We start from the raw sequence: 19339 nt of genomic DNA on the forward strand, positions 1-19339 counted from the left end.
AGAACATGTTTTACACCCATTTAAAAGAAAATTAGCTCTGAACCAAAGAAATTAATGTGATCACACAGCTGACAAAATTGAAAAGGGTAAACTTCCTCCAAATTACATCATCCCTTAGCAGAATTGTGAAAATGTAGTTATGAAATAACAACTCTGAGCCTGCACTTTAGACATTTCAGTAGGTTACTACACTCAGTTAAGACAACAATGCTCCTTTAGGACAGCAACTAAAATTCAGGTGCCAGAAAATTGTTTTAACTGACACAACATTTTTCCACATTCTCTTTTCTTAGTTAGTTCCTCTTGAGCAAAGAATGCCATCATGGTAGAAGTTTCAGATTGCTAAATATTAACAATAACAGAGTAAGCCACAAACAGCAAAAGACAGTCAAATGCTGCTGCTATTAATTTATTCCAGTTCTGAGAATTGTAACTTCCATAAAGTCTTAAGAAGGTGATGTGAATGAGCACTGGATCCCACTGCCTGGGCATTCACTTAAGCAAGCAACCATGGCACAAAGACAGCAAATCACACACCTTGAGGGTACCACCTGCTGTAAACACCGGTTCTTTAGAAGTTACTCTGAGACTGTAAACAGAGCTCTGAGCCAGTGCTTTCCAAACTGATTCTGGCATGACTATATGTAGTCCTGCCACATCTTTAGGATGAAAGGATAAACACACCTAAGCCTGTTCTACTAAATCAACCAGCATTTAAAGTACATGTATTTTGTTCCTTCTGAGACGAGAGATGTGAGCACAAAATACACCAGAAGCGACCAACAACCAAGTCATGCCATGACAGATAAACTCTTTAAAAACAAACTCGCTACTCATATAAAAATTTTAAGATATGTGGTTAACAACTTGGTAATTTTCATCAATCACGTTTTTCTGTTTAATACTGCCTAAAGAATACTTCAATCTAGTCAACCAGTCCCCACCTGTCAAGCCAGAGACCAGGGTTCAATTCACCAACAGGGAGGTGATTCTTCCTTTGAGGGACATAGTTAGTAATGGTGCACTTGGCAGTGCTGGGTTAATGGGTGGGCTTGATGATCTTAAAGGTCTTTTCCAACCTAAATGATTCTAGCTTCAGCTTTTAGTTTTCAATTTAGTTTTGGGGGTTTTTTTAACCCTTTTTACTTAATATACTGTTTTTGTTAGTGAGCTATGCTTTCTTTCTCATTCTCTTTCAGGATCTTTTTCATCACTACAAATTCCCTAAATGTAACATTTTAGAATCCTCTCTCATTATTTATAAAGTGAAGAATAACAGCTTGGACTTAAGACGTTGAAGACCCCATATACCTCCACGCCCCTTAAGCTTTTCTGTAAAAAGCAACAAATGATTATTCAGCTTTACTACTCCCTCTTTCCATGTGGCTTCCCTAGCAGCTTTCCTTCCTTCAGCATATTTGCAGGTTCTTACATGCAGCTAGATTTCCCTGGACGCCGTGTTTAAAGAATCTCTGTATCCCCGATACTTCAAAGTTTATATTAAAAAATGAACATGCACCTGGTAAGGTTGTGACCACACCCAGCATGGTGTAACAAGCACAACTAGAGTTTTTCACGAGGAGAAATACTTTTTATGATTCCTTCCCGTTTCTTACATTGAATAAATGTATTTGGGGGCAAAAATCTTCATGATTTCTGATAGCCCCAAAGGCACTAAGGCGAGTTCAAGACTCCAGGAAATACTTCGAACATACCAAGTCCCTGTTAGCAATTCTAAATTTTAGCATAGGATCACAGGATAACTGAAGTTTTAAGTGGCCTCAAAAATCCATGTAGTCCAACTTTCTGCTCAAAAGGACGGGACAGTTATGAGATCAGACCAGCATACCTGGGGCTTTGTCCAGTCTGCTCTTGAAAACCTGGCATACTTTTAAGCTCTTCTTGTAACAGGGGCAATTTCTGCTGCACTGTAAATGGTTAACAAACAGTAGAAGTTGGCCACAGCTGGTTTACAACCACAGGGAAAAATGACAAGATTTTGGTAATCAAGGATAATTTGATTTCAAGTTTACCTAAGATGACCTTGACTATTTATGCCTGCATGTCAGTTATGCAAAATGTCTTCAGTTGCTATAGGGGTTAACCATTATATAGCCAACCTAGAAAATGCAGACTGCAAGTTTCTGAAAAGCATTATCAGTGTGTTTTCCTGGGATCATTAAATATTTTTATTAATTTATCACAGCAGCCTCTTTTATACCATTTGCTCTAAGAATTCCATCACTTTTTAGCTTAACTTCCACGTTGGACAATAATGAATTTAGGTTCAATAGTTGTTCCGCATAGAGGAAAATGTCTTGCTATTTGTAGTCAACTCAAAACTAGGAGGAAACACAAGCACGTCCTGAATTGTAATTATACCTATGGCAGTGAATATGCACTCAAAATAGAAGCGAAACATTGCATAATAGAGCCAACAACTTAAGAGATGCCAAGGGCATCTGTAAAAAAGCTTCTGATAGTTACGTTAAAAGTGATGCAACGTTTCTAGTTTAGCATGCATAATATTTTACTTTTTGCAGGAAAAGTGAAATGAAGTCAGCAGAACACATTCAGCAGCCTCCTCATGAAAGCAGAATTGGAGGAAGTCAGCGGAACCCTAAATCCTGCTGGTTCCACCTCCAGGCAGTGATGATGACAGATGATGTAATGTAATGTGAGGATGTCCCAAAAGGTACACAAGATCATCAGCTCTAGCCTGTTCCTTAAAAAAAAGAAGCAGCAAGCCAAATGTGGGTAACAAAGACACCCCCACAAAGTAATTCTCAACACTTCATCAATTTTTTAATGTTTGTTGCCCCTGAAGAGGGACAAGTTAAGGAAAGCAAACAACACTTCAGGAAGGTTTTCTTCAATTGCAAGATAGAAACGGCATTTGCAGGATATGATTTGAGTTTCTACTCTGTTCTAACCTTGGTTAGAAAAAGAAACTGCTGTCAAAGAAAGGCTAATTGCAAGCAAAGTAACAACTCTCTTGGGAAACCTAAAGCCATCAGAATTGCTGGTTTATATCCACCCTCTACCTCCCAAAGATCAGCTGTGCAAATACATCTGTTCTGAAGCAGATACTTTTTATGCACTGATTTCCTTTCCAACTACAATATAGAAGAGAAATATGTTTGGCAGTTGTCTGGGACCAAAAGTACATCCAAGCCAGTATTATAAAAATTTCTTTTTCTCAGCTGTAATACTGAGCTCCCAAGCAGAGCAAAATCCTTTCATTAGCTATGTACAAAAACTCCAGAGACAAATTAACCACATACTTATGCTCACAAATAGAGTCAGCATGGGAAATACTGATATATCTCACAAGTCTTCCTAGGCTGCATTATGATAAAAGAATAATGCAGGAGTTAAAGGCAGGTTTATGCAGAAATCAATCCTATGATGTTTCAGAGCACATGTGAACTTGACTTAGAGAGAACTTGTCTAGAAATTCAAATGGTGAGATTCACTGAACCTCCTTGTCTAGTTTAAGATTGCATAACGCCAAGGAAGCAATTCATACAGACTTTGCTATTTCTCAAGGCTCAGTTAGAATCTGGCTATTAACTCTGACTATCTGACACAGTTTGGCTATAAAGCTCAATGTAAAGATTATTACCTAATGGACCACAGTCAATTGCTGACATTTTATTTAAGTTTACTTATGCTCAGAGGATGTTTTTAACTGCAAACTCAACTAAAACCACAAGGTAGGAAAGTCAGCATAGAGAATTCTTGTTTTACTTTATACTGCAGCTACTTTATTTACCCGGACTAAGGCATGAGAACATGTTTGAAAAATCACACACATACAACCTAAATTCAAACCATCCTTGCCACTATTAGACTAGCAGTGCTTTTGGGAAAAATATTTGTGACTAAATGAAAATTTATGATTTATTACATTTTCAAAACAACTGGTAATTGTGAAGTTGAACTTCAGCTATTAAAATGCATGCATCTCTGTTCAAGCTCAAGTCTGCCTGATAAGTAAGTTGAACTGACACTGCAGGACAGCCTTTACAATTTTTTTCTTAATTAAAACATGTGGAGTGTCAAATTCAAGTGACTGCTCAGTTTTGCTTCTCATGGGCTCCTTGTAAGGCTTTCTATCAGCTGGCTATCTGGATGGGCAGCCTGTTATTTGGAAGTTTTATGAGGAGGTAATTGATTCATCAGGGAACAGAATTTTTATATTAAGGTTTGGTGTCTTGTACAACTCCAACATATTCCTCTATATCACTTTCTGCATGCAATCACGTTTGTCTGTGTAGCAGCAGCAGCAGATCCCTCTTGGTTTGGTACCCTGGAAACTACCGTCCCCACCTTCTGCCACCTGGCCCCAAGGCAGCCCAGCAGAGCACGTACCCCACCAGCTCATTGTCAGGAGTTACTTTCCCCTCTGGCCTGGGCTGTAACTCATTTCCTGCAGCTGCAAACGCTGTCAGGCAGTCTCACAGGCAGCGCTTTGGCTCGGAGCCACGGGTGGGGATCCTTTTTCCTTACACATGGCCTATGCTTCACTTGCTTGCAGTCTCAAAACAGCAAATCCCCCCCTTCTACAGCCTCCCTCTGCTTGCAAGCAAACAACTGCTGCCCAAGTCGTCCTTCTTTTCTTCCACTACAAAAAGGGAGTCCTTCTTCAATTATTAAAACTGATTCCCATTTTGCTCTATCAAATTCTCCTACTGCTACACAGAGCTTCCTCTTCCTAGATTGAACAGTATTTAAACTCAACATGAAAAGCTCAATTTCTCAAAGACAACTTTCAGAGCTCTCAATCACACATGAGACTTTTACCTTTACTCTCCCCTCCTTTCCTTGAAAACTGGTATTCAATTGTGTGAGAGCAAGCTTACTTAATGTAAAGACTCTGTTTTAGCCCATTCTGTGGCCTCAGCTATAAAATCTCTCTCTCTTCTGGGGAAATATCTCTAGGTCACCCATAACAATTTTTGTCTTCCTTAATTCCTGAACAGAAGGTCCCTACAGCAATTCAAGAAGAGCTCTGACACCTGCCCTACATCACTCCTTCCCATCTTGCAGGTGTAGAAAATGGCTTACTACACAGCTACTTGAACGGATTTGTTAACCTTTGTCTTGCAAAGCCATCTGATCTGCCTTATTATGTTAAGATTCTTTGAGAGAGACTACATTTGGAAAAAAAAGACTACAGAAATAACATTTCTCTGAGGATACTGCAGCCATGAACAAAGTAGAATCAAAAGCCAGTATTCAGTATGTGAGTGGTGCGTGGTTTGGCACCATGTTACTAAGACACCACCTACCTCTCAGCTTTGAACAAACCTATACAGATCCCTGGGTTATGCGATGGCATAACACAGGCAAACACTGTACCTTCAGGTAAACAAAAGACTTCTGGGGCCAAGTTTTGAAACAAACAGATAGTAACATGAATTGTCAATTAGACATGGTCGCCCCAAAATCTTGTAACTTAAAGGAGACATAAATGTAAGTCTCATGAGCAAAGGCTTGTTGAAGCCTTTGTAGCCCTCCAAATAGTAGCTCCTACAGAAGGGATATGATGGACTTCAGAAGTACTCACAAATTCAGAAAAGATAGTAAACTTGTGATCTAAACAGGCAAGACATTCACAAACAGTTTTAAATAGCTGCCAATTTTTCTGAGCTTGCATGTTCAATTTCATTATACTGAATCCTGTCCCCTGCCTTTTACCTGAAGCTCTGTGGCAATGTAAATGCCCTGCAAAGAAAAGAAAGAGAACTGCACATATAAAAAAGAATGTATCACAGAATGAAAAGAATCCCATGTTAAAAAAGAGAGAAGCACCAAATAAAACAACAGGAACAATCTTTCTCCCCCACACCCAAAAACATGTGTGAAATGACTGCAAAAAAAATGTTGCCTTATGCATTACTTGTGAAAAACATGTTCTTCCAGAGCTGGTGATTTATTTTTTGTAGAGTGCACCAACTGCTATTCAGCCTCTTCACTACCCACTTGTTTCTCTTTTCCCCCTATTATAAAAGGGATTTAGATTTTTAAAAAATGTATTCATCTGTAAACTGCACATCAAATTGATTAAATGACCCAAATAACTTGCAAAAATAGATCTGATATCCAGCAGAGCAAGCAAGAGGTGAGGAACCCACAATCAACTCTCCCCATAAGTTACTATTGCCCTAGTGAATGTCTTTTCTGTGCAATGCTTTCCTCATACTCTTAACGAAGTGTTTATTATCTTAACTACCATGAAATTTTAGAGATTGAAGAGACTGTAAATGCATATTTTTTTAATCCATTCATACTGATTAGATGCTTTAGATAATACACATTCTTAGAGGAGAAGGAACACCTATCCTTGTAGGAAATTGATGAGGGTCATTTTTGGGGCTGTCTTTTAACATGAGAACAAAACAACATCACCTTTCATGGTTGACAGATAATGTGTGGACAGACGAGGAATGGCCAAGATCAACTGTTAGAACTAGGCTCCACTGAACATATTTTCTGCTTTAGTAATCTTGCATGTTTTCCTACTTTGGGTAATAATTTCAGATTATTTAAGGCATTAAGTATCACCCAACATTTCTGTACTCAATGATGAAATGTGATTTGACACAACGTAAGAACCAGCTGTCAATTACAAGAGGTTTGCCATTTCAAAACTTTGAAGCTCATTTCACCTCTGATATGCTGTGACTTTCCAACTTGTTTTGCTGGCAAGGGGTGCTACTGATAAACACTGTTGAAAAGATCAAAACTGTAGGGTCTGTAGATACTGAAAGGAGTGCAAAACTCTTCAGCAAGCCATCTACATCCAAGTAGCCAACCCCACCACTTCTGATGGTGATCACCTCCTCCTTTCCCCTGCAACACATAAACCCTATCTTTCCCTCAGCCTCTCCCAACTCATGTCTTAGACTCATGTCTTAATGAATTCTCATGAACGGTACAGAATTACTCCAACTTGATGCTCACACTGTGAGCCTCACATAGGACGTGTATTTTCAGACCTCAAAATCCTAATTTGTTGAATCTCTCAAAAACTCTGGAAGTTTTACTGAATTACTGTCAAAAAAGGAAAAGAAAATCTGTATTATAAAGACTGAAGGTATAAGATTAAGTACTAGAAATCTAGGAAGTACATGAAAAATTATGCACCCAAGAACATGGACTGACTTAAAATTATGTAAGTCACTCACTTGTTCTTTGTTAAAGGATTTGTTTTGTTTTTTAGGAATTCATACCTCAATCAATACCCACAGTGAACAACTCTGAGAAGATCATGTAATTGTTTTTCCATTCTTCTGATTAGCATGTTCCCCGATGCTTTATTTAATCAAATGCAGCACTTGAGAACGAATAATTGGTTTGTGGGATTGTCTGAGGTACATTTCACTATGGGGGAAAAATAAAATCAAAGCACTCCACTGGTTTTGCTTAATTTTTATAATCCCTCAGTGAACTGAACACTATCAATCTCTTTCAAGCAATAGAAGGATGAGGTAGGGACCAAAGTGAAACATATCCAGTAGTTTCAAGTGTCTTGTCTACGCTTTTTTTTTCCTCCCCAGATTACTTAACATTATGTAACAGCTTGCATGTTCAAGACAGTTCACACTCACTTCAGTCACACAGCAAGGCAATCTTTACAAATTAAACATCCATCTCCTAAAGCCTGACACCCAGCAATGTGGGAATAAACAATTAGCAGCTGCTTCTTATCAGTTGGGATTAGGATGGCATACCACAACATCCCGCAGGAAGCCTGTGGCAGGGACAGAAGGCACTTCTGAGGCTGCATTCAACCCTGCAAATTATGCTCATTCTAGCAATGGCTTTCTCTTCTTCTTCAGTGTCCGTGATTAATATAATTAATTAATGCTCTTTACTTCAAAGCACCATGTTAAACAAAGTAAAGTATCTTTGAAGTGCTCTGCCCCACTTTCCCTAAACAAATGCTGAAGAAAAAAAGCATTACAGGTCACATCCACTGGTTTGATTAATAAAAGTACCTTCTCAAACACAAAACCAGCTCTGTCTGTCCCTCAGGATTCTGACAGGCTCAATGTATTTCATATAATATATAAATACATACATATATAGTCCAGTACAATCTGCCTCTCCTAATAAAATTCTCTGCATTCAAATGTGAAGTCCCTTAGCGCCAAAGGAAATTAGATTTATCAATACTGTGAGTGTTGTTAAAAAAAAATCCAGATTTCACCCCCTAGCCCAAGAATAAAAGTTTCAGCGTTACCCAACTACATTTTCCAATTTTATCATCAGAATATCTGCAAGCTTTCCCTATCCAATTTATTATATGACACAAAATGACAAAAGACTACTACAACTATACAGCTCAATCCTTCAAACTCCCCCCCAGCCCCTAATCACCCTGCATTCAGGAAGTTCCTGCTGTGCCTGACCCTAATGTAAGAAACACAGACTCACTCCTGTTTTAGTCAAGCATATTTATACAGTGTCTTAAAAAAACATGGGAAAAATTGTAATAGCTGGAATGGACTGAATAATTGAAAAAATTGTGGTTATATTTATGGAAAACTTTCTAAAACCAGAATTTTGTGTTTTGGAAGACAAATTTTTCCCAGCATCACTTGTCTGATAGTCTTGTTACCTGCAATAACAAACTCTTTGAAATGCACATGTGACAAAATGCCATCTGATGAACTATTTTTCTGGTTTTTTCCTCCTATATTTTTTTATAAGTTCACATTTCTTCCTGTTCACAGCCTGCAAACTCAAGTAGTTGCAAATGAAGCAAGCAAGCATTTTCTCTAATAAAAATCTACTCTTTGAGCCTGGGTAGTTTAGAGAGTCAAAAGATTACAGCACACTAAAACCCTAAAACCTTTCAAAAAATCATCAGATTTTTCTTGCACCCTTCAGGGGAATATTCTTTCATGCATCTGAAAAAAAACCAAAGTAAGATTTCAGAGATGCTTTGGGAAAAAGGGATGAGTGTGCCAATGCTACTCCAAAAAGCTCAGTTAAGTAAAATACAGACGTTCAAACGAACAATTCCTTTGCCAGGGCATAGGAATGAGTGTATTTACCTTTTCCATTGATGAACCTGATGTTGTCAACACTTCTTACTGCAGGGTTTCTCAGGAACCATGGATAATCCATGCTGGAGATTTTCTTCCCTCCCCACTTTCAGCACGTCTCAGGTACAGATTTTCCTATCACTGCAGCTTGATCTAATGTGATACATAACTCTTCACTAAGATATAATTTGCTTAAACCTCTTCCCTATCTTCAGCCACTTAATGCTGAGAACTGCCAACTGCTTATTCTTGGAATAGACAGCGTGGTTGCGGAAAACAAGGCAGCGCACGAACACCGAAGCTGCCATTTGCACAGTACTCTCCATTACCCAAAACTCACACTGCTGATGACTAGGCTTTGTGCCCATCATTCCTTACCTTTGTGGTTAAAAATGCCCTCCATCTCCATACTGCTGCGAGAGTGAGCGATGCAGAGGGACCCGCAGGGGACCAGGCCTTCCGCAGCTGGGGACCGGTCTGTGGTTCGGACCAGACACCAGTCGGGCTTGTCATGGGGCCTCTCCAGGACCTCCACTGTCTGCCCACGGCGGATTGTCAGCTCATTACTGTTGCAGGCAGTGAAGTCGTGGATTACCACCGTCAGCTCGCACCCACCAGACAACTGTGAGGGGACAAAACAAGGAGAAGCCAGATGAATGCTCGTTATCAAACCGTCACGCACCGTTACCTATTTAGGACTGCTGGCAGGATTCATATTTTGGATGAGATAGCAGGCTTCTGGGACTTTCCACATCAAGAAGAGATTGTTTCAAAATCAGGCAGTTCTGGCGTTTTAGAACAGATTTCTAACTCTGCTTGGCTCTACCTACTGTTCAAAGCACACTGGTTGTGACAGTGCTGGGCGGAGGATTTAAGCAGTTTTTCTTGCTAGACTGCTCCTTATCCCAAAAGCTGAAGTAGCAGTCGCTTCTGAATATATTTTATGTGTGATAATTAGCAAAAAAAAGGTCAGCTATTACTAAATAGAGTCACTCATGAGCTTTGTTATCTTGCAAATTCAAGACAGAAGGAGGGAGTTTTTTCAAATGAACTTATTGCCTTATTCCTACCCTACTCACAGTTTATACACAGAGGACACAAAATCATCCAGGACACACCATACACAATTATAAAAGTCAGCATAAAGTTCTTCACATAACATTCCCAAATACTTAACTATTTAATAGAAAATTCACACAGCTTACAACTTTCACATTTTTGTTGGTTCCCCAAATAAAACTGCACAAACTTGAATTAAAAGCATGCAAGCTTAGGGGTTTCCTCCCCCTCTTCAAAACACTTCATTTGAATAACTTTGCCTAAGCTTTAGTTTCCTCTCTTTGATTGTTTCATCTGCTTTGATGTGAAATGAAAATTACTATCAGAACTTTGCAAAGTTCCCAAGATTTTTCAGTGCCAAAGCATCCATTCAACTTAAGCAAGCAGTCCTGGAATTCCTTTTTCCTTACGGCAATGGCATTCCAGGCTACTTCAGTTTTTCATGTGTGAGTACTTCTATAGCTCTGGCTGCTTCGGTGCAACACTCATACCAAATCTCAGCTGGTATTCAGCTTCTGTGAATTCAGTAATTTTGAACCAAACTCCTTCAGCTCAGTGGGGGAATCCTGCAATGCCCTACACTGACAAAGGAATTTTGTGAGAGTTCCAGCTGCATCACGTCTAGAATCAAGTGCCACACCAGCACACTGCACAGCTCCTTCCATGTTGGTTTTGACTGTTTCATGGCTGCCAGCTACATCCCATGAGCTTCAGAAAAAGGAGATAAGAGACTGCATTGTTTCTTATTTATTAGTGTTCGTTACAAGCCTGGAACAGAAATGCTGGACAGAAACTTTTCTAGGAAAATGCTATTTGTTATCAAGCAAGTATTTCAGAGCAAATGACAAAACCAGCAAAATCCCAGTAAGAATCAAAGAACAATTCCAACCCTCTCTTCCTCAAGTCTGCAACAAATGACAGAACATAACTCCTAGCAGATGGGCTGCAGTAACTCCAGAGCTTTCCCATCGTATCTGCCTGCTAATCTCACTGGCTATCATTGCTTGTGTGTGCTCACAAAGGAGGAGAAGTTTTCTTGAGGGAATGCTGGGGCCAAGAAGGGCAGAAAACCCTCATACATCTAGTGTTTAAGGAAGATAAATCAAGTTGTACCCGTTTAGATCCAGGCTAAAAATTAATCACATTGCTTCCTTCTACCCTGTCTCTTCGGACAGCCCCAATAAGCAAATTACAGGGGAGGTACATCTTCAAAACATGTTACCTCCTCCCTCATTAAAGTATTTCCTGCTCCCTTACACTCTCTTTTTTAGTCCATGCAAAGCTATGCAAAGGGGAAAAAGTAAAGAGCTTTCCCTTGTTTTCTGGTATTGATTTATGTTACAGCCTTTGTCAGACCAACTCAGAAACAATTGAAACCATCTGTATGCCTGATGGGGGCTAACAAAAAAGCTGATGAAGTACGACTTCACAAGGTGTCCGGGGCAGACCAAATTTTTCTCAGGCGGTCCGTATCCCATCCAGTGCAAGCATAGTAACAAGCTGACACTTTCCAGATACTGCATCTAGTCCTTATGTTTCCTCCTAAATACCTACAGGAGTATATCTTTGGTGCTTTTTTTGCTTTCCTGACCCTTCACTTCCTACAAATAGAGATTAAAGTATATTTTGTGACTGGTGCAATGGCCACATGTTTTGGTAATACAGATGTTCTTTTTTTTCCTTCCCTAATAAAACACAAGGTACGATCTCAGATTTTATGTTCTCTAAGCATTTTATATAACATTAAGCTAAAGGAAAAAGCAAATGAAGGCTGTCAGTGGCCATGTCAGATACTATTAAAGTACAATAAATTCCTAGTCTATCAGTGTGGGAATCAGATACCCTAGCTGTTCAATATTCCACTGAAATCCAATACTCATTCACACTTCAGTACAGTGTGTAAGACTCTTCTTGCACAGAGTTGTTAGATCCACACCATCCTCAAACATGCACCTATGCTGTTACATGCAACTTAGTGCAGAACTTTTCCACTACTGCCTAAGACACCAAAAACAATGATTTCTGTACCCAGCACACACACATGGCACTTTGGAGAGCTGAGCAAAAAAAAGCATTTACCAATTTTCCCTTCCTTTGGATTAACTTCCCTTCTTTCTGCCTACTACAGTAGTGGTTAGGAAACACGTCTTTCCTCTGTTTCATTGCTTGATTTCTCTCCATAGCACACTTTCTGAGAGCAGTTTCATCTTTCACACTGATTAAATGCAGTTGGACAGCAGGGAGTGTCTGATTAAGCGTGTTGCTCAACAGCTGTTGTTGGACAGCTTTGGCAAGGCTCTCCAGGCTAGCTGGAGGGAAGAGCAAGAGGCACAGCAGAAATTGGGAGACTGATTTGCACTGAAGGGAAAAGAGTTACAAACCATCTAAATCCAAATTTAGGCTGAACAAAGGCTTTATATACTTTATCCAGCCATCTCAAGAAACCCTTTATGTAAACTGAATTAATCATGCATGATAAAAATAAATGATGCTATGTCTGAAACATGGAAACTGGAGAGACAGAGGAGAGATGAGAAACAAAAGCCAGACAGAAACAGAAATGCAGATTAAAAAAGGCACAAGGTTTAATTAAACAGCTTATCATGGGACACAGTGCCTTGCAGTTGCCGAAATTAATGTTAACCATCCATGTTCACCTCTCTAAGGCCTTTTAGTCACCGTCGCTTGTAGAGAGAAAGAAAAAAACAAGCGACACGAACACGCAAACACCACACTAACACACCATCTGCCACCACTGTCTGTGAACATCATGACTGACCAGATATTCAAGAGCCTTTACATCAGGCCATATAACACCTCTCAGGACTGCAAATGAAATTTAGTTTTCCATGGTAATTTTACATTAAGAAGAAAGGAAAGCAAAGAGAAGCTAACAAGATTTCTCAATTATTTCAAGCATGAAAATCATTAATCCCCTTTTAAAATGGAAACAAGTACACTGTGGGAGGAAAGAAATGGGACAGCACAAAAGTTCTGCCTCAAATAAATAGCATTTTGATTTGACCAAGTAGCTGTCCAGACTTGGTTTCTGACTCTGACTCATGGCACTGAGAGCCATGTCTGCTTTTTTACTAACACTTTTTTCTACTGATGGAAGCCTTTTCTCTTCCGGAGACTCAGCTGGCAGAATTAAATACTTGGTTGTCTGCTGCTGCTTCGGTCCTTTTTCTGTTTTTCAAAGAACTACAGACAAGCTTAAAGAAGCATGAAAATGAAATACAACTTCACATAGACAGTAATATAAAGTGTTACCAGCTAGGCACAAAAGACAATTTCTTAAAAATAAAATAGTGCTGTACTGACCACCCACAGCAGCTTGCATGATTTCTACTATTTAGGAGAGCAATCAATGACAGCTCTTCCAGCTCTTCTTCTAAAAGCCTCTCATCTTCTCAGATACCAAAATACTAGTTTGGATTATTTCACATTTCTACCAGATCACTGAATAGAAGCATGAAAAAATCCTATCAGACCTACATTGTTTCCTTCAGCCTCCCTATTTAATTTCCTATGCACTGCATCAAGTTCAAAAGACAATGTTAAAAATCAGATGAGGCTGATGAAAGGCCAAATGAATGGTCCAAGAATCTCTTTTATCCATTAGCCACCTAAAATGCTGGCTACTCGTCTACAGAACACGAATAGAAGGAATACTGTGAAGGGCAAAATATTTACTGAGAAGGGTACAATAAGAGCACTCATGCAGAAAACTGAGATGCTTTGATGGAGTAGAAATCTGTCTCTCAAAAACTCTGTATTTCACTCTGGATTCCATTATACCTTCCAATATTTCGGGATGGGTCAGTGCGACTGATGTATTTAGCATGTCTTGCCATATGAAGATACACCCCATGATAATAAAAAAAGGCTGGAAAGGGATCTTAAATCACTTAGTCCACTTCATTGCCTTCCTCTAGAGCATGATCAACCACATCTGTGTGAATCCTTAACATTTATCCAAACTGTCCTTGAAAAACTCCAGTTATGGAGATTCCCCAGCCTTCACAATTACTCTGCTCTAGGGTTTCACATTTTCATACTCATAAAAAGTATTATTGCAATCTTTTTTTAAAAATAAGTCCTTTGATCACATCCCATCCACTTAAAGTATAGGTAAAAGAACATATAGTAACTCTTTGTGGTAGCTTTTTACACACTTGAAGACCTGAAGTCCTTCCTCCTGCCTTTTTTTTCCTTTAAACTTGTTAGTCCCAATTCTTTACCTTGCTCTGTAAGTTAGGTTTAGTAGACTTCTAACCAATCTTTCTTCTTTCCCTTGGAACTCTTCCAATGGACCACTGATTTTCTAAAATTCTGTACTCAAAACTGGATGCAGTATCTAATGAAAGCTTTACGAGTTCTGAGTAAAGAATGAGGACTTTGTGTCCTGCAGCTCAACATTCCATTTCTACCAATATATGTAAGCCAATATATTGCTGCTTCCCTTGCCCTCCCAGCTGTATCACACTGTTAAATAATAAACATCTTGTGAGCCTCTGTAGCTTCTCAATCATCCTCTCAAAAACTCTTCAAGGTTCTCGTTGTTTTCATTAGTATTTAACTATTTCCACCTATTCATATAAGCGCAAACGTGTTCCTAGTAAATTGCACAGTATTTTGCCTGTTAATTTTTCCCATTGCCAAGATTATTCTGAATTCTAATTCTGCCTTCCAACACTGTTTTCAGATGACATGAAGCTGGGAAGGATGTCAATGTCAGCTTTATAAACATATGGTCTATTGCATCATCCCAGTCATTACTGAAAAGCAGCATTGCAACAGTGGAGCCAACAATGAGAAGCTACAATTCTAGCCTAAAAAGCAAGGGTGGAGAAGAAAAAAGCTAATCATGAAGTTATTTGTTGTTATGGCAACTCCAATTATGTCAGAAAACAGGATGCAAGGAAAGAAGTTCATCTGGACAATATTCAACCACTTACTATCAAGGTTAAGGATTTTCAGCTCTTTCAAAGTGTTAACCTCTGAGGAGGTGAGAAAGAATATTGACATTTGGATAAAAGACTTCATTCTTGATATTCCCCCTGTATAACAGTTTAAAACTTCTAACCAAAACATTTATTTTAAAATAATGAACTGTCTGAACATATAATTGGCAGAAGTAAAAGAATGGTTTTACTTGGCTGTTGATTAATATGACATGTTTGATATTTGCTGTCTTTTCTTAACCTTGATTATGGATACATGTGAACAGAAAAAAAGTTCAGCAAGAGCTTAATAAATAATACAGCAGTAAACACTTCTACCAATTAATTAATACTATTTTAAATTACTTGATATTTTTAATGTTTCTTGATTTGGAATCCCATCTCAGTTAGGTACATGCTCCAGATTTGACCAAGGAGTTCCACTGCTTCCCCTGGCTAACCACATTAACAGCACTTAAAATCTGTACAACTGTTTCACTCCATTTCTGTAAGACATTCACACACACTTCAAGCTTCTAGGCTAAGAAAACAGAGTCGATTTTAAATCCCAAATGAATTGCAGCTAATGAATTTTCAACATCCAAAGTGAGAGATTACTTCAGACTCAGCAAGTGTTAAGACACCCTGCAGATTTCACTGGCCACCTTCCTGTTACTGTTCCTTAATAATTTTTATTTTGTATTTTTAAACAGATTAAAGAATTTCTCAATGTATTTAGCAAACTAAACCATATAATAGAAGCATTAAACAAAGCTACCCTGCTAATTCACACACTTTTTAGAAGTGCACAATGGTAAATTTCTTCCTTGAACATACACTACATAGTACAAGTAACTCCCCGGGAGTCTTCAGCTTACTTTTCTTGGCAAAGAAAAGTCTAACAAAAATTTTACACACAAATGTAAGAACTCAAAAATACATTAAAAACAACACTACAGTCACTAATCACACTTAAAATTTAATTTGTCAGGAAAATACAGAAAAGTGTTTTCCATTTCTCCTTTCTTCCATTCCTCCTCCTTTTAACTTATAACTCCTGTTGAACAGGTTGTTGGTAAGACTCCTCCTCACGTCAGACTGGAAAACAATCCTGAGGGCATTTTACTTGGCCACCTTTCTCAGTAATTCTCACATGACGCATGAAATGTGACTGTGAAGGGCATCGGGAGACAACCCGCGCTAGTCACCCTCGGGAACAGTGCATCTCAAACCACTGCAGAAGGGCGATGGCTCTGCAGGCAGGGATGGACTGCATCACCTCCAACCTGCACACACAGAGCCTGATGTCTCAGCCAACAAGCAGGGGAATCAGAGACAGCATGTCTTGCTTCTGAGTGTGGCAGGTTACCTAAACTCTGCTCTTAAGAACCGTCTGCTAGCATACAAAACTCAATTTTTGTAAATCCCTAAATAGTTAAGTAAGAATGCTAAGAATAAGACAGCAAAACAAAAGTCATCAAAAGAGATCTTCTTCCTCTAAGCACCTGTTTTTCTCACAAGTATCTTTAGAAGAAGCCACCACCAAAAGTACAGACCAACCTCAGAACAAATCCACAAGGTCAAAACATAGGCTGTTTTTGACAAATACAAGAGCAACCTAAGCACCTAATATTTCCCTCCTTCTGTCTGCTTCTCTACATGGAAAAAATCAAACTATAGAGTTTGAGTGACATGTGAAAATACAGGAAACTCACTGAGTTTAGGTGATGATGGGAATGATCAAAATATTATTCTGAGAACCTATTCACTTAGCTACCCTGAAGAATACTTGTTATTTATCTGTGTAGTTCGAATGGCTCATCAGAACAATTTTACCCAAGGAGGTAAAAGACCAGAAATCCCTAACCAAACTTTGAAGTAATTGGCTAGGCATCTTCAGTGTTTTAATTTATTCTTCTGTTTGATAAACTTTAATTATCCATCTCTACCTCCCTCCAAGGTCTTAACAGTTCTCACTTGCCAAAAATCTTGTTTCAATTCCAAGTAACACACACATTTCATAAACATTTTTATTCTTTTGACACTTACTTATCTTCCACCCAGGGGAAACTCTGGCTGTGTATCCTTATGGTATAACCCAGCCAGAATCTATAGGGAGAGATGGAGGAAAGGAAACACCAGCCCTAGTACAAAATGACAGTTTTGTGGGTTACCTCTGGATGATTCCATCAGCTTCCATGCAGAAAGCGAACACCTACTCTCTAACCCATAAACACTGGAGAGTACTTTTCCTTCACAACAGTAACTGTGTGTGGCAATCACCAGGCTCAAGCCAACATGAAAAGCAGATGGTATGCTTTCGGGAAGGCTGAGACTAACATCAAGAAAAATACTGTGCATCACTATCAAATTTTATGGAAATTAAAACTTTCATTTTAAACTGGGTCAAATCTGAGCAAACTGCAGAACAGAGGGGACCAAAATGGTTTCATACTGGAACGAACATAAACCTATTAGATTTAAACAATCATTCCAGCTCTCTCATGGTATCAAGGTATTTTCTCTACTGCAGACAGTTTAAGAGGTTGAGTATTTCCACACCTCTTCCCTGAAAGTACTAATCTTGGGTGCTAATTCATACTAAGGGACGAATCAAGTGCTCTCAGCACAGAGCAACTCCTGGAAAACTTACCTTGTCGCTGTCTAGAGTGTTCTGGGAGGTTCGTGAGGCAATTGAAATAGTGTCAGGCTGGCTGCTGCCATCTCCCTGACTGTCCAGGTCCTCACCATCTCTGCAAAGAATTCAGTTTTCATTACAAGAATAGTACTGTGTTTGTAACATGTTAGTTAAAGAAGTTAGAAACTCCTAGTGTAGCAACAGACAAACTAACTGATGCAAGAATCAAATACTCAGTACTTAATACTCTGTTCTCTGCTGTAAGAGAAGGGATTCATTTGCTCAAGGTCTGTATAATGTACAATTAAGGCAACCAGTGAGCCAGAACTATGGCAAGAAACTTGCACAGTCACTTAGCCAAAGCTAGCAAGCAGGACACTTGGTCACACATTTCAAGCTTCATGAAAGGAAAACCAAGGACCTGAATAACACACACAGAATTGCAAAAATCTAAAATGTACAGCTATCCTGAACTGCAGTTCCAAGTCCCTTCTGTAATGGCTCATTTACACAAGTCAGGGACTGTTCAGAGCAGAAATCTGAACAAATTCAGCATTGCAGGAAACTGTAAATTAATGATAAGATAAAGCTGGACAAAACGACTCTTGCTTTTGTCCAATCCACTGAAAGTCATTCGAAATTCAACACTACAGAGGAAAGAGCACTGTTGTGTACATAGAGATCTCTGATTATTTGAAATACTACTTACCTTCTTCCTTTCTGTTTTGTTGTTGGTGCAGTTTTGGGAATGTGGATGGGCTCTTTCAATGCTCCTTTCAGATGAATAGTCCTTTCTTGTATCACTTCCCGGATGTGTTTGATCCAGTCCTGTTTATTCTCTATACTGGATGCCTTTGATATGCAAAAGAAACAAAACCCCCACAATGGACCACTATGGCTGAGAAGATCCACACATACAGTCAGCTAATAAACACAAAGAGGAAGGCATAAAGAATGACTTTGTGAAAAATTTTTGAACATCTGAACGCAGAAAAGGAAATTCTAGCTGGCTGTCTTCATCTTGAATCGCCAACACTACTTTACACTTCTCAACATCATTAATATTGTTCATTTGAAAAACATTTTAAGTTAAATTCAGAGTTTACTTTTGTAACTTGAAGAGTAAGGTCCTGTATGCATCTCATGTGAGACAGGGTGGACTGATTTACTTTAAGAATTCCAGTAATAACACCTTGAATACTAGTATTGTAAACTCACCCCATATTTAGGTCAATTCTAACTTGATATAATAATATACTATTAATGGCAAAAAAGTTAACTTTTACGGCAACACATATACTTCCACAACACATTTCATGTATTACTCTTCCCACTTTTTGGTACGTATCTCAAGGCAGAAAGCTAATTTAGGGATTGCATTTTAATAACTGCTTGCAACACATCTGTTTTTTTAAATGCTCCAGAAATTACTTGATATCCACCTGCCCGACTTCTAATATGATTGTTTAGTCCAATTTAACCCTGCACCTGAAATGCTACTAAATATAAATATTATTGTAGATCTGAAGAAATTATCATATGTAATTTCCTACTTCTCTTAATTACTGTCTCCTGAAATAACTGGCTTCAAATATGTTATAAATATTTAATATATTATAAATATATAATAACCAGGA

General features: G+C 38.7%; 1 protein-coding gene across 4 annotated transcripts in view; it reads right to left on the reverse strand.

Moving 5' to 3' along the window:
- Nucleotides 1-19339, reverse strand: part of TRIO (trio Rho guanine nucleotide exchange factor) — a 248434-nt gene that overhangs the window by 59791 nt on the left and 169304 nt on the right. For all 4 annotated transcript variants that reach the window (XM_039549487.1, XM_039549489.1, XM_039549488.1 and 1 more), the window contains exons 32-34: nt 18412-18554; nt 17718-17817; nt 9438-9681 (exon numbers count right to left, since the gene is read on the reverse strand). In XM_039549487.1, coding sequence (XP_039405421.1) covers nt 9438-9681; nt 17718-17817; nt 18412-18554 — 487 coding nt within the window. The remainder of the gene's footprint in view (nt 1-9437; nt 9682-17717; nt 17818-18411; nt 18555-19339) is intronic.

Source organism: Corvus cornix, chromosome 2 (genome assembly GCF_000738735.6).
Source record: "Corvus cornix cornix isolate S_Up_H32 chromosome 2, ASM73873v5, whole genome shotgun sequence".
Taxonomy (NCBI): domain Eukaryota; kingdom Metazoa; phylum Chordata; class Aves; order Passeriformes; family Corvidae; genus Corvus; species Corvus cornix.